Below are 14,100 nucleotides of genomic sequence, written 5' to 3'. Positions count from 1 at the left end.
GACGCGTCAAATCAGTATATTGACAAACTCGTCTAATGTGTGTTGATAGACTCGTATAATTATTGTATGGAAAAAGTATTCTGGTATGTATTCATAGACTTGTTTAATTAATGTATACTCGCCTAATATTATTAGTAGAAGTGCATTAAATGAAGAGCTTTAGATGTATGGTAGAAGTATCTTAATGCATCGTTTGGTAAGTTCACTCATATAGTATGATGGACTCAAACTTATATTGTTTGATTTTATATCATTTGATAAGTTATTTTGTATTGTCTGATCAATTCATTAGTGAGTCTTTTATTAGTTAGTTATTGAGTCATCTAGTGAATTTATTCTAGTATATTTTCTGATTAGTTTATTCTAGTATATGTTTGATAAGTTCATTATACTATATTATTTACGTATTAATTCGTCTAATGATTTTGCTTGTATCATCTTATCATGTATCATTTTTTGTATGAATCATATAGAACTTTATTTATTATTTATGTAATTTACTATTTATTTATTTTATTTATATTAATAATTTATCATGTATATTTATAATTATTATTATTATTATGGTTAAATATGTTTTTATCCTTAAACTATCATGCGATTTTAATTTTCGTCCCTCTTTGAAACTTTGATATATTTTCATCCTTCTCCTTTTAAAAAGTTCCAGATATAGTCTTCCACAACCAATAACATTAGTCTTCTTCTAACGTGGCTAACGATATATCACATAACATGTTGCATACTATAACATGTGGTTGTCATGTCATCATCTTCCCTACCAGAAACCCTAACACCATGAACCACCGTCAGCCACTGCCCATTGACACGAGCGACTACTTCACAAACCACCAAGAGTCCTCAATCGTGGTGAATCACGGCCACAACCCACTAATGTCGTTGGTCATAGAGGACTATATCTGAAACTTTTTAAAAGAAGTAAGATAAAAATAAATTAAAATTTTGAAGAAGGACGAAAACTAAAATCAGATAATAGTTTAGGAACCAAAAATATAGTTAACTTAATTATTATTTATATTCACTATTATTTTTTACAAATTTTTTCTTTATTCTTATTTATTTATATTTATATTATTTGTTACTATTTATTATATAATATATATTTAGTGTAATTTATATTTATTATTATCAGTTAACATTTTTTATTATTTATTCTAAATTATTTTATTATATATTCATATGAAAGCACATCTTTAAGACATGGAGCATTAGGTATTCATACTTATCATTAAATTATACGAAAATGAAATATTTATTAGACTTGTGTGTCATAAGGAAATTATGTTTTATTAAATCTAAATATTTATTAAAATTTATTATGAATCATTTATTACTGGTTATTATCTATTATTCATACTAATTATCATTTATTATATAATTTATATTATTTATTATGAATTGTTTTATTATATATTTAAATGAAAACACATGTCTTTAAGACATGAAGCATTAGTTATTCAAACTACGATAAGTGAAATATTTATTAGACTTGTACGACATTAAAGAAATTATGCTTTTAGTAAATCTAAATATTTATTCTTATTTATTATAAATTACTTATATTTATTATACCATTTATATTATTTATTATCATTTAACTTCATTAGTAATTTCATCTTTAAATATATGTTTTTATTTCCTTTTATCCTTATATTTATTTTTTTAATTGAGTTTCTATTTTTTTCTTCAAAAAAATAATTGAGTTTTTATTTCAGTAAAAATATTCAATATGATTATTTTTGTTAAATAATATTAATTTCATTTGAAGATGTTACCTATCAAAATTTAAATATATCACATATTAAAATTTGTAATATTTACTACTTGCAAAGTGTTAGTGTCAAATTTAAAGAGATTCCGAAATAGAAAATCATTTGGATCTTAAAGTCACAAACTTAGATTTTTACACACAACACCTTCAAATAATGTTAATTATAATTTAATAAAAGTGGGTTACATTAATGAAATAAAAAATTTAAATATAGAAATTAAATTACAAACTTGTTGTTTATATTTATTATTATCAATTATTATTTATTATGATTTATTATATATTCATATATCAAAGCACATTTCTTTAGACCTGTATTCAAACACATCAATTAAGATTATACGATAATTAAATATTTATTAGACTCGTATGACATTAATGAAATTATGTTTTTTACTTAATCCAAACATGTATTCACATGTTTCAAATTGAGAACAAAAACAAAAGATAATAGAAAAAAAATATATATTTACAAACAAACAAAAACTTTATATACTTCTTCATTCACCTCCAAAACAATTTTGTTACAATTCTTTTATCCAAACATGAATAATTCCTTTTGAACCTTAGCATTTCCAGCATGATGTGTCTTCTGTCATGTTACGAGCTTCAACAGAAATAGGTCAAATCCCAACACATCTGTTCTTTCAAAAGACTGTCCATGTGACTTCCTGTAGTTACATGTGAATCCCTTTTATCTAAGACCTTGCTCCATTCCAACCATGGCTTTTAACGACAATCTCTGTGTGAGGATAAGGAAGAAGAGAAATTCACTAAAAGCAAGAGACATAGGAATTTAATATAAAAAATAATGTATTAAAGGAACAAGGAGAATAAACAGCATGAATTATGTTAACACACAATTTTAACATGCACTGAATTATATTATTGATCTCACCGAGAATGCAAGAGTGGTGACAAGATTTTAACGTAGTTTTAGAAATTCTTGTTAATTGGAAATGAGCTTTTTGTTATTGAGAAAAAAAGAAGTTTATCTCAAAAAGACTCTATGACATCTATGTTAGTAAGAGAGGTTAAAATTTTATGAATAGAATAAATATAAGTGTTTAAGAAGTGAATATTCCTTAAAAATAACATGAATCATAATTTATATTTTTATTGAAAATAATATTTATTTCAAAATTATGATATTAAATAGTTAAAATTAGTTATGATATATAAATATGATGAAATAAAAAATGAATTTGAACTGTATTATAATAAAAAAAAAACTTCAATGTGTTTTAGACTTAGGAACAATTCGTATAATATATATAGTATAGACTCAGAATAATATGCCATCAACTCAACTTTTATTAGAAGAAAAACAAAGTACAGACTAACACACTAATCGAATCATAAAGCACTTGTGTTAACAATATATTACACATCATATTAATAATATTTTCAAATTCAACGACCAATTAAACACGTGCATAATATTTCCATAATTCATGCGATGGCAGGGGTAGGACACGTGGCTTTTTCTGCCAAAATAAAGTAATGATTTCTTATTCATTCTGCAAAAATAAAGTAATGATTAGTGTTTGGACTTACTAATTAATTGTTTCATATTTGATTAATGTAATTATGGTTTTCTTAAAGATCTTTCATTCAAATCCTTAAAATGTAAAATCATTATTAAATTGTCGTGTTTATTCAAAATTTCTCCCATTTTCAAAATAAAGGATGAACTGCAACACCTACCAAAACCAAGACACTCAGCCACTGAATATAACATTTTCAAAAGCATATTGACAAAAGGTAGAACGAAGGAACAAAAGAAAGGGAGAAGAAAGTGAACTGATATACAATGCAGAGTACAAAAGCCATTGTCAACCACATCCATAGTTTATATCAGGAGTTGCAGCAACAGCTGAAAATGGAATTTCAACCCTCTCTTTCACTAGGCATCGCGCTTCCCCATTTTCCCACACCATTATTTTCCCAGGTGGACACTGAGTACTTGGTCTCTCACCCCCATTTTTAGTTGTAGATCTCTCCACATTTTCTACTCTGTGACGCCAGCCTTGCACGCTGAAACGTGTGCCTAACTTAGGCCCGAAACCAGACAAACTTAATATTGATACCACGCCAGCTACCGTGAGCATTGTTTTGGCTGCAGAAGTTATAAAAAATCCCAATCCTTTTCTCGAATTTTTAGCCCCATTTTCAACGAGATTTTGATCTTTTTCACGGAGATTCTTGTTGGTCTCAATCATTGGATCAAGCGTCATTAACCCATTGCGACCAGACTTGTTCACGGAAGGAATCTGCGAGAGATATTCCTTGTCCATAGACACAGAGTAGGGAGGGCGGCTAGGATATGGAGGAAGTAGTAGATCATTGCTGTGCTCCACTGTTTCACTAGCAAAAGTGGAAGCTTCATGTATCACTTCCAATTCCTTACCTTTGTACTCAGAGAGCTTGTCAATTAACATTTTGCGACTGTTTTCAATCTCAGCCAAGGCAATTTCTCTTTCATATCGCTGTTGTTGCTGCAGAACCTAAAAAAAGCACAACGATACATATGATTCGCAAAACTCTTATCTCAATCATAATTTGATTATTTTCTCATAGCAAAGCATAAAAATCATAAAACTTTAAAAATCATCTTACAAGCATTAATACAAGCTCAAAATAATAAATAAAATCATATTTTCGCAGCGTCACAAAGTAGGAAAGAGTGTGAAGGACTGATGGCATACTGATCACACACTTCCAAACTCCAACGAGTCAAGTTCCATTTCACATTGTGGATTTGCAAGGCCAAGAATGAAGAAACCATTAATTTAGAATGTAAATATGCAATGCAAGGGAAAACTGTATTTCTAACAAAGCACAAACGTAGACACACCATGTTTCCACAATAGTCAAAACAAACATCTAAATACAATCCGGGACAGTTTAGTTTGAGAAAATGCTTTCTGTTTTCAGTTTTCATTACAAAAAATACCAATTTACTTATTATTTTCAAGGGTCTGCATAAAACTAATGAAAAGGTGTATTCATTCATTAGTAAGGTGGTATTTTCTCAATCCATGAAGCACCTCAACACCTAGACTGCAAATACACTGCAGATACCTGTGGTGACAGTTAACCACAGGCGTTACTGAACTTGAACATGTACAGTTAACCACTTTGGTCACAAAAATGGAGTTTATTGGCATTTGATTATCGACAAGAATGAACAAAAGCCGGTAAGCTACAAAACTTCCATAACGTACCAAGACCACCACTCAAATCTCGAACTCACTAACTGAGGCAGCAGAAAATCAAATACCCAACCAACAAGCTATGAAAAACAAATACAATCTAGGATATCCCACAATTCCCAACCGCCAAAAAAGCCCCAAATAAAAATAAAGAAAAGAAAAGAAACCTAATTTTGAAATATGGCACCTGCAAAGAAGAAAGTTGGGTCTCCAAGGCTTCAAGGGCATCGCAAATGTTGAGAAGGCGCTCGGTGGCTTCTTCATCGTCGTCGTCGGCGTGCGGCGTGGGACCATTGGCGGTGTCGGTTCTGTGGATGCAATTGGTGATTTTCAATCGAAGTTCTGTGGCTCTGGCCAACACTAACCCTATGCCTTCCTCTTCCATTCTCCTCTTTCTCTCTCTCCCTCTGTCTCTCTGTCTCTCTTTGTTTGTTTCCTTTGTTCGGTTCTTTTCTACCCTAAATTCAATGCTTGTAATTTCAATTTCAATTTCATAATATTAATTTTGTGAATTTCAAAGAGAAAAAGAAAAGTTTGACATGAAATCCAAACCCGCCAAATGCTTTCCAGTGGTGGGGATTGTGATCCAGTGATTCTGGTGCGCCAGAGAGAAAGAAAATCTACGCTCATTAACTTTTGCGCTTTTGTCAAACTTCCCAAACAGACAAACATTAATATCAAAACTTTTTTTATCATTTCCACAAATTACTTTTCAATTTTCATCTCTTTTCTTTTATTTAATTTATTTCAGTGTGTTAAAATACTAATTTATTACCCTGTTAACCACTATATATATATATATATATATATATATATATATATATATATATATATTACTATTTGCACAAATGTCTAGAAAAATTTAGGGTTTATAAAAGTATAAGATGAAAATTGGATTGGATGGATTTAGGGAATTTTTCTTTTAAAAGTAGTATTCTTTCACCTTTTGGATTGCCGTGGGGCTATGATTCTCTAACCTGTTCGTGAAATATAGTAGAAATTATTAGCAAAATATCTCCTAAGAAACAAAAGAAAATGTGATGAGTTGGAAAGAATATTTCAACAGAAAAATTATATTACCAAGTAGGAAAATGATACTTGAACAACCATTTTTGACAATATTTAGACACGCGCACACGTGTCAAAATCTGAGTGGTCCAGTTGGAAAAATTAAATGAAAATGGACCACTCAGATTTTGACACGTGTGCGCGTGTCTAAATGTTGTCAAAAATGGTTGTTGAAGTATCATTTTCCTACCAAGTAATAAAAAATAACTACTTTTCAAAGATTATTAATTCATAAAAAATTATTGTTGTAGAATCTTTATATAACCCTTACCGAATTCTTATCCTTATTTAACCTTTACCTAAGTTTTAGGTTGAATTCTTATAATTCTCCTATTAATTAGTTCTTCTATTTATATATTAGTTATTTTATTGATTTTTAAGTAAAGTGGAATTTCATACTCATATTTATTGATGTTTTTTGTTTACATATTAGTTATTTTATTTAATTTTTTATGAGTTGTGAGATTTCAGACGATGAATCCTAACAATTTTTTCTTCAATTAGTTTTTCGATCATTTTTACTTAAATATATTAGTCTTTTTAACGTGGGAGTTCAAATTCAAATTGAATACTAAAAATTTCCATTTATGAGTCTTTCGACTTATATATATCATCTTACTTATTTTAACCATTAATCTTTAACTTAAAACCTTCTCTTTTTTACATATTTTCATATTAGTCATTTTTACCCTTATGCAGTTCCAAAACTCATATTTAATACTAACGACATTCTTATCAATATGTTTATGGTTCTTAACATTTTCTTGAAGATCATAGGATACATTTTCATGTCTATCAACATAAATTAAGTTGGTGATTAGATATATTTGTATTCATAGCTTTCACCATAAAAGAGTGAAATAACTACTTGTAAGATATTTTCTTCTATTCTACAGACCTTGACTCTTATACTGTTGTAGGGAGTTTTATAAAATATTTATAATATCTTAATCTTGATTTTATAATTCTAAAATAAGAACTAATTTCTAAAACTAAAATGTTTCTTAAAAATTAATTTAAATAAAAAATATTAAGTAAATATTCTAAAAAAACTTCAATATAAACTCTCATTTTCTTCTTAACTAGAGCTTTCTAAATCTTTTGTTACCAAACTCACTGTATAATGTATTTTTATAATTTATTTCATACTTATGAACAGTGAATATTCAGTAAATGTTTTGGGGTGTCAAATTTCTATAAGGATACAAAATTTTTGAAAATGTTAAATATATAAAATATCATAAAATACAAAAGATAATAATACTAGTGAAAGAGAAGACTATAAAATAAAATACACAGTATAATTTTTTTTTATGTTATTTAAACAATTGACATTCCCGACAATTAGTTTCAACTATTCTGAAGAATCTAATTATAAGGTGAGTTGTAATTTGTAATCATGAATTATTGTCGTATTTAGAAGCTTGTTTTGATTTGAGAGAGAAAAGAGGTTTCAGATAAAGAGGATCAAATGTGAGAGGCACGTGCACCTTGATTTCCATTTTTTTTATATGCATGCATGAAGGAGCGTGAATTAAAATGCAAAACCAAGCATACAATACCATCATCATCACATAAATACAATGTTTTGATGTTTTTGAAAAAAATCAATTTTGTTTTTCCCAAAGTTTTTAATGGTATTATTAGCCTTTTGTTTTTGGCCAAGAACAATACTTACATTTTCAAAAGCAATAGTCAGTAGCAATGGTAATTAGGCCCCTGAGAGTGAGAGATGCTCTAGTATACCGTGACCATGTGCAGGCTATAAAATCCGGTTTGGTATCAAGCATTTTCACTTGTAATCAACTCATTCATCTTTATTCCAACCATGGCCTTTTGCAAGAGGCCCACAAACTGTTCGATGAAATTCCCCACCCCAATGTGTTCTCTTGGAATGTCATAATTATGGCTTACATAAAAGCACACAACTTGCCTCACGCACAAGCTCTTTTTGACTCAGCCTCTCACAGAGATTTGGTTTCTTATAATTCCATGTTGTCGGCTTATGTTGGCTCCGATGGGTACGAGACTGAGGCACTTGATTTGTTTACTAGAATGCAATCTGCACGTGACACAATTGGGATTGATGAGTTCACTCTCACGACCATTCTTAACCTTGCTGCCAAACTACGTGTGCTGCTTTATGGGAAGCAGATGCATTCATATATGGTGAAAACTGCAAATGATTTAAGTAAGTTTTCTTTGAGTTCTCTCATAGACATGTACTCTAAATGTGGTTCGTTTCAAGATGCATGTACTGCATTTAGCGGTTGTGATGGGATGGTGGACTTAATTTCAAAGAATGCAATGGTTGCAGCTTGTTGTAGGGAAAAAAAGATGACCATGGCCCTAAATATATTTTGGAAAAATCCTGAATTAAATGATACTGTGTCTTGGAATACATTAATTGCAGGGTACGCCCAGAACGGCTATGCGGAGAAATCACTTACCTTGTTTGTTGTGATGACTGAAAATGGTATTGGTTTCAACGAACACACTTTAGCAAGTGTTTTGAGTGCTTGCACAGGTCTAAAATGTGTAAAGCTTGGCAAATCTGTTCATGCTTGGGTTTTGAAAAGTGGTTACAGTTCAAATAAATTTATTAGCAGTGGCATTATCGACTTCTACTCTAAGTGTGGGAATATCAGATATGCCGAGTTAGTCAATGCAGAAATTGAGATTAAAAGTCCATTTTCAGTTGCTTCATTGATAGCAGGCTACTCATCTCAAGGTAACATGGAAGAAGCCCAAAGGCTTTTTGATTCACTCTTGGAAAGAAACTCAGTTGTATGGACAGCTCTATGTTCTGGCTATGTCAAATCACAACAATGTGAGGAAGTCTTCAAACTTTTCAAAGAGTTTTTAACTAAAGAAGCAGTAGTCCCTGATACAGCGATCATTATCAGTGTGCTTGGTGCCTGTGCCATACAAGCTACCCTTAGTTTGGGAAAGGAAAGTCATGCTTACATCTTGAGAATGAGATTTCATGTGGATAAGAAATTACTGAGTGCTTTGATTGATATGTACTCAAAATGTGGAAATGTTACTTATGCTGAGAAAATCTTCCAACTGGTTACTGATAGTGATAGAGATGCAATCTTATACAATATCATGATTGCTGGTTATGCTCATCATGGTTATGAAAATAAAGCAATTTATCTTTTTCAGGAAATGCTGAATAAAAGTGTCAAGCCAGATGCAGTCACTTTTATTGCTCTTCTATCAGCTTGTCGGCACAGTGGATTAGTTGAACTAGGAGAGCAATTTTTTATTTCCATGGAACAAGATTACAATGTATTGCCGGATATTTACCACTATGCATGTATGGTTGATATGTATGGAAGGGCTAATAAACTAGAAAAGTCAGTAGAATTCATGAGGAAGATTCCCATACCAATAGATGCTACAATCTGGGGTGCATTTCTTAATGCTTGTCAGATGAGCAGTGATACAGCACTTGTCAAACGGGCAGAAGAGGAGCTATTAAAAGTTGAAGCAGATAACGGGTCTAGATATGTGCAGTTGGCCAATGCCTATGCTGCCACAGGGAAGTGGGATGAGATGGGAAGAATAAGAAAGAAAATGAGAGGATACGAGGCTAAGAAGCTTGCTGGTTGCAGTTGGATATTTGTGGAAAATGGTATTCATGTATTTACTTCTGGTGATACATCTCATTCAAAAGCAGATGCAATATATTCAACTTTAATGCGCTTGAATGGGAAACTGTATTTATCTTTCGTAGAGCTGAATCAACTTAATGAAATTCAGGCTGGTATTTAGGATATACTTTGATGGTTAACTAGCCAATGCCACTAAAATTGGATGCTCTGCCGCATAAGGATCATAGAGCCACCATCCAATGCAGCATGCTTATAGATAGTATTTGCAGTAGTCAATAGGAATTATAATACTACAACAAAAACGGTTGGAAGACTATTTTCTTCATGAAAGTGCATTTGATGATTTCGAAGAGGTGCATTTGATGACATGTCCTCCTTACATACAAATATTTGATGTTGTCACATCCTATTCTATCCTATCACAGTAAAATCATGGCAAATGAAGTAAAGAGCAAAACAGCTGTAAGTTGGCCTGATGAGATGACTTGGTAAATTCACTGTCGGGATTCAAACTATTTATGGAGATACATGTCGAGAGAATTTATTCCTTTTGAGTTGAAGTTTTGGTAGATTACAGATTCTGTGAAGGCAGTTATTCAAGGTGGAAAAGGTGGTGCTCTACAATCTACACGACCAACTGTCTCATATTTGGTGGCACATGGAACATAATGAAGGATTAATGCTCCGTGATTATGAAACTCCGTGGTGATTCCACCCTGGTGTGTTGGTGCTGCTATGGGTGATCTGAAGCGTGGGAATGGAAACAAAGAAACATGTCTTGAATTCCTGTGCTCTATTTCGGTTTTCAAGCATGTGAGGAGCTAAGACAAAACCAGCTCTGTGATTGCCGCTGTAGTTGATTGTTGAGTTTTGGTTTTGCTGCTGTTTTGTGGAGACGACGTTCTTTAGGTATGAAGTCCAGATTCCAACAACACTATCAAGGCAGAGGTGGATCCTTGCAGGGGAAAGATAAGCAGTTTGAAGATAAAAGGACCCTTTTGCAACCATGACACACAGCAAGAGTCCATCCTTCTCCTTGTGCAGTTTTTCTGCGCCTTCAAGTCAAGTATTTAGGAAGGACTTGGGAGTTTGCATGACTCCTCGGAAATATTTTAGATACAGTTGATCTGTTATATTCATGGTTTGTTAAGAATTCAGTAATCTGTCTACCACTAGAGTAAATGTATTAATTCCTCAAAGAAAAATCGGGAATTTATGCTCCTATCCAGATAACTTTAATTTGTAGCAACAATTGAAATTTAAACTTATATATTTAGTATCTCAAATTTGGGATTAGATCGTTTTTATTCTCAAAATTTAAAATTGAACTTTAGTTTATGTAATTTGAAAAAAAAAAATGTTTTATTCTCTGTCCAAAACATAACTCATGGTTTCACTTGGTTAATAAATTACAACTTGTTACTTGATAAACTATTTTGGTTCTACATTCTTGCCATCAATAACTCTTTCCCATTGAAAGCGTTTTAAGTACAAAGCATTTGGTATTGAAATAAAAAAAGTTTTTGTATGTCAAATTATAGAGATTAAAATGATCAATTTTAAATTTGAAGGATCGAAAACAAACTTATCATGAACTTGAATGAATAAAAAAAATGCTTGAGTGTTAAAATCTAAATTTTTTTTAGAGTTAATGATTTTCTTTTCAGTCATTCTCTCGTTATCTTTCATGCTGTTTGACCAAAAGGCAATAAGAATGTGCTTTAGAATTGCTGTGCTGGGTGTCAATAATGATTTCTGCTGAGCAGACACAGAAAAAGTATCCAGGATTGAAATATCATACTAAGCTGATGTCGATGAAAAGAATCAAGAATATACATCCATTAACTGAAAAGGACCTTAAGATAGGGAGTTATGAAGCAAAAATTAGTTAAACCTTTGCTTTCTATCTGAAGTACATCTTTCTCTGCTTCGTATTCCCACCTTAGTGACTCACCATCCTTGGTTTAATATCTTCACGGATATAACGCAGGCAACTATTATTCACCTGTTATGTTTTGAAGCAGACAAATTTGCTTCTTGCTCGTTACACCTGTGCTTACCACCAAATGCAAGTTTTGGATAGACAGATGATTATTCTACCCACACAAGTACATGAATCCTACCGAGGAATGTCATTACCAAGCTAATTCCTTTGAAATCAAGTAATGGAAAGTGAAGTTATGAGGAGTTAATTCAATGTTTTTCAAGCTTGACTTTGAATGAAACTCTTGAATGCTCTTCCTTTGAGAATCGGGTAGATAAGGCTTAATCATCTCCATCAAATCAGATGCTCCTCGACCTGAATTTTTTGCAAAGGAATCAACCATCTTTGGGAGAACTACTTTCTGTTCTTTGCTTATGGTGATGTTGGACTGAATGTATTCCTCTTTGGCACATTGTAGCTCTTCAAATACTCTCTTAGGTGTGTACAAACGAACCTGAGAAGGTTGCAACAAGGACCAGGTGAATTTATGAGAAAATGACCGATAAAAGGGGTTTCTTTAAAGCAGGAGGCTGTGAAAGCTACATATATGTCAAGTACAGAATCTTATGTGCTATTTATAACCTTAACCTAAGAAAAAGGCAAGAATTTCTGAAAACTTTCACTAATCCAAATAAATTTATTCTAACCTATCAATGTTTCAATTTGGTAATTACATCTTAAGATACAGAATTTTCTGTTTCCTTGAGTTAGGTGAATACAACAAAAATTGTAGGTGAACGTATCCTTTTACTTAAAAATACAGAAAGACCAGAAGTCTACCGCAGGATCAGAATGGCTTCCTGTGCAAAGAGCAAATAGTAATAAAGGTTCTGGACGATGTATTGCATATCCTTTTCTTGCATCTCTAACCTTTGGTTTTGTCATTGAAGGAAACCACAACCGCAGCCACTAGTAGAAAAAGAAAGGTGCAATACTGAGTTAAGAAAAGCATACGGACGACAGTTTGATCTATGCCAAACTTGTTTGGTTATTGTGTAAAATGAAATATGCAGTCTTCTTTGAGGCTTCTGGAAATCAGATTTACCTGTCCTGGGCGAGGCATTCTGCATCCCAGAATGAAGTTCTGTATCTGGTCTACGCTTATAGTATGTCCACCAATGTTATACGCAGCCTGAATATCCTAGCTTATTTTAGTAAATGTCACATACCAGTCAATTCCATGGAGTTTTATGAACGAGAAACTTACCTTTAGTACTGAAGACATTCTCTTAACATTGTTGGCTGAAATTCCATAAACTAACAAGGCCTGTGGAGGAAAGCGAGGAGGATGACAATGGTTCTGATTTGGAGCAATAACATGCACGAGATAAAAAACAAAAATTAAGAGATTCAGAAATTTTACATGCATTGCTAAGGAATTGTGCACATTAATCCAAAAGGAAAGCTTTTCTTCATGCCTCATATTTCTAGGATTAACGTCTTCCAGCCGAGAAACAAGTGACCTGCAAGAAAGTAGGATATGATGTTGTTCTTCCAGACAAAAGAAATCATCTAACCAAATTTGCATACCACAGTTGATAACTTCAATATTCAAGGTAAAAAATGTAATGTGTAGCTTCATCATCCAACTAGTAGATTATTTAGAAGAGAAACTTTGAATCTAAATAAAATATGATAAAAAGCATTATGCACTATAAGATGGCTCACCTAAATCTCCGTAGCATGTATTCAATTTCTTTTAATTTCTGATTATCTGTGCACAATTTCTGTATCCTTGTCATTGAGCAATAAGGTTCGCTAAATTCTTTGCACCCCCTGACATGGAAAGGGTTAGTGGAGTTTAGATTGAAGGATGAGTGTTTCTTCCATTGTGATCCCCACTTACTACCCTGGCTCTGTGAAGATAACTCGTTACCACAAGATGAGTACGAAATAGGGGATGAAGCATTTTTATGATCAAGAGAAGGTGGTTCTGCAAGTTCACAATATATAGCTGATATGCACTTAATCATCTCCTCAGAAAGCCAATTGGGTGTTTCTGGAACGTAATCAACATAGCTACTCCCAAGATGCTCGGCCAGACTTGTTGAACTGAATTTAGCAAACTGAGTTTGCTGCTGAAATAAAATTTGGAAGCCGGATATTAGAGAATGCTGCATAACAAATAAAAGGATGTAACCAGTTTTCTGGTTTTCATTATACTTACCTCCAACATGGATAATGGCAGAGAATGGTAAGAGTCAACTACAGCTTTGGATTCAATGTTCCCAGGAGAAGCTTCAATTGAGCATGCTGTTCGTTGAGATAGTGCAGAGTGACATCGATGAATACTAGAGTCCAAGACAGTTTCTGATTCTAACTGGTTATTGCATTCCTTAAGGCGAAAGCCAACAGAATTTCTGGGTGAAATGACATTACTACAGTTCACAGCAGAAATTTCTTTGTCAGAAATGCACCATGCTG

At 32.3% G+C, this 14,100-nt stretch overlaps 3 protein-coding genes across 4 annotated transcripts; 1 reads left to right on the top strand and 2 right to left on the bottom strand.

The window, feature by feature from the left end:
• Positions 1–3,577: 3,577 nt before the first annotated feature.
• Positions 3,578–5,661, bottom strand: LOC124829001 (plastid division protein PDV2-like). Of its 2 annotated transcripts, XM_088092416.1 has the most exons (3): positions 5,557–5,661; positions 5,192–5,462; positions 3,578–4,296 (listed from the first exon to the last, which is right to left on the bottom strand). In XM_088092416.1, the coding sequence occupies exons 2-3, from the start codon at positions 5,387–5,389 to the stop codon at positions 3,625–3,627; spliced, it is 870 nt and encodes a 289-aa protein (XP_087948542.1). In that variant the 5' UTR covers positions 5,390–5,462; positions 5,557–5,661; the 3' UTR covers positions 3,578–3,624. The 2 variants fall into 2 exon arrangements, with proteins under 2 accessions (XP_087948542.1, XP_087948541.1); XM_088092415.1 differs by having other exon boundaries at positions 5,192–5,630.
• Positions 5,662–7,419: 1,758 nt separating this feature from the next.
• Positions 7,420–10,977, top strand: LOC124829000 (putative pentatricopeptide repeat-containing protein At3g18840). The gene has a single exon (XM_088092550.1). It carries the CDS (start codon positions 7,777–7,779, stop codon positions 9,850–9,852), a length of 2,076 nt encoding a protein of 691 aa, XP_087948676.1. The 5' UTR covers positions 7,420–7,776; the 3' UTR covers positions 9,853–10,977.
• A 495-nt stretch (positions 10,978–11,472) lies between these two features.
• On the bottom strand, positions 11,473–14,089 carry LOC148197157 (uncharacterized; the record flags this gene model as incomplete). Its single annotated transcript, XM_088093618.1, has 7 exons — positions 11,473–12,130; positions 12,457–12,585; positions 12,722–12,808; positions 12,884–12,943; positions 13,040–13,139; positions 13,345–13,754; positions 13,844–14,089. Coding segments are annotated over 7 exons (1,335 nt in total), but the record flags the coding sequence as incomplete, so codon positions are not given.
• Between the last annotated feature and the right edge of the window lie 11 nt (positions 14,090–14,100).

Source organism: Vigna umbellata, chromosome 6 (genome assembly GCF_029865625.1).
Source record: "Vigna umbellata cultivar VRB3 chromosome 6, Vumbellata_1.0, whole genome shotgun sequence".
Taxonomy (NCBI): Eukaryota; Viridiplantae; Streptophyta; class Magnoliopsida; order Fabales; family Fabaceae; genus Vigna; species Vigna umbellata.
Note: the sequence above shows the minus strand (reverse complement) of the source record. Positions and strands in the feature narration are given on the sequence as shown.

Excerpts from the sequence above, each read along its gene's own strand:
- LOC124829001 (XM_088092416.1), bottom strand. The coding sequence starts at position 5,389 with ATGGAAGAGGAAGGCATAGGGTTAGTGTTGGCCAGAGCCACAGAACTT. Across the intron at positions 4,297-5,191 it reads CCCAACTTTCTTCTTTGCAG|GTTCTGCAGCAACAACAGCG; the intron begins GTGCCATATTTC and ends TGCTTTTTTTAG.
- LOC124829000 (XM_088092550.1), top strand. The coding sequence starts at position 7,777 with ATGGTAATTAGGCCCCTGAGAGTGAGAGATGCTCTAGTATACCGTGAC.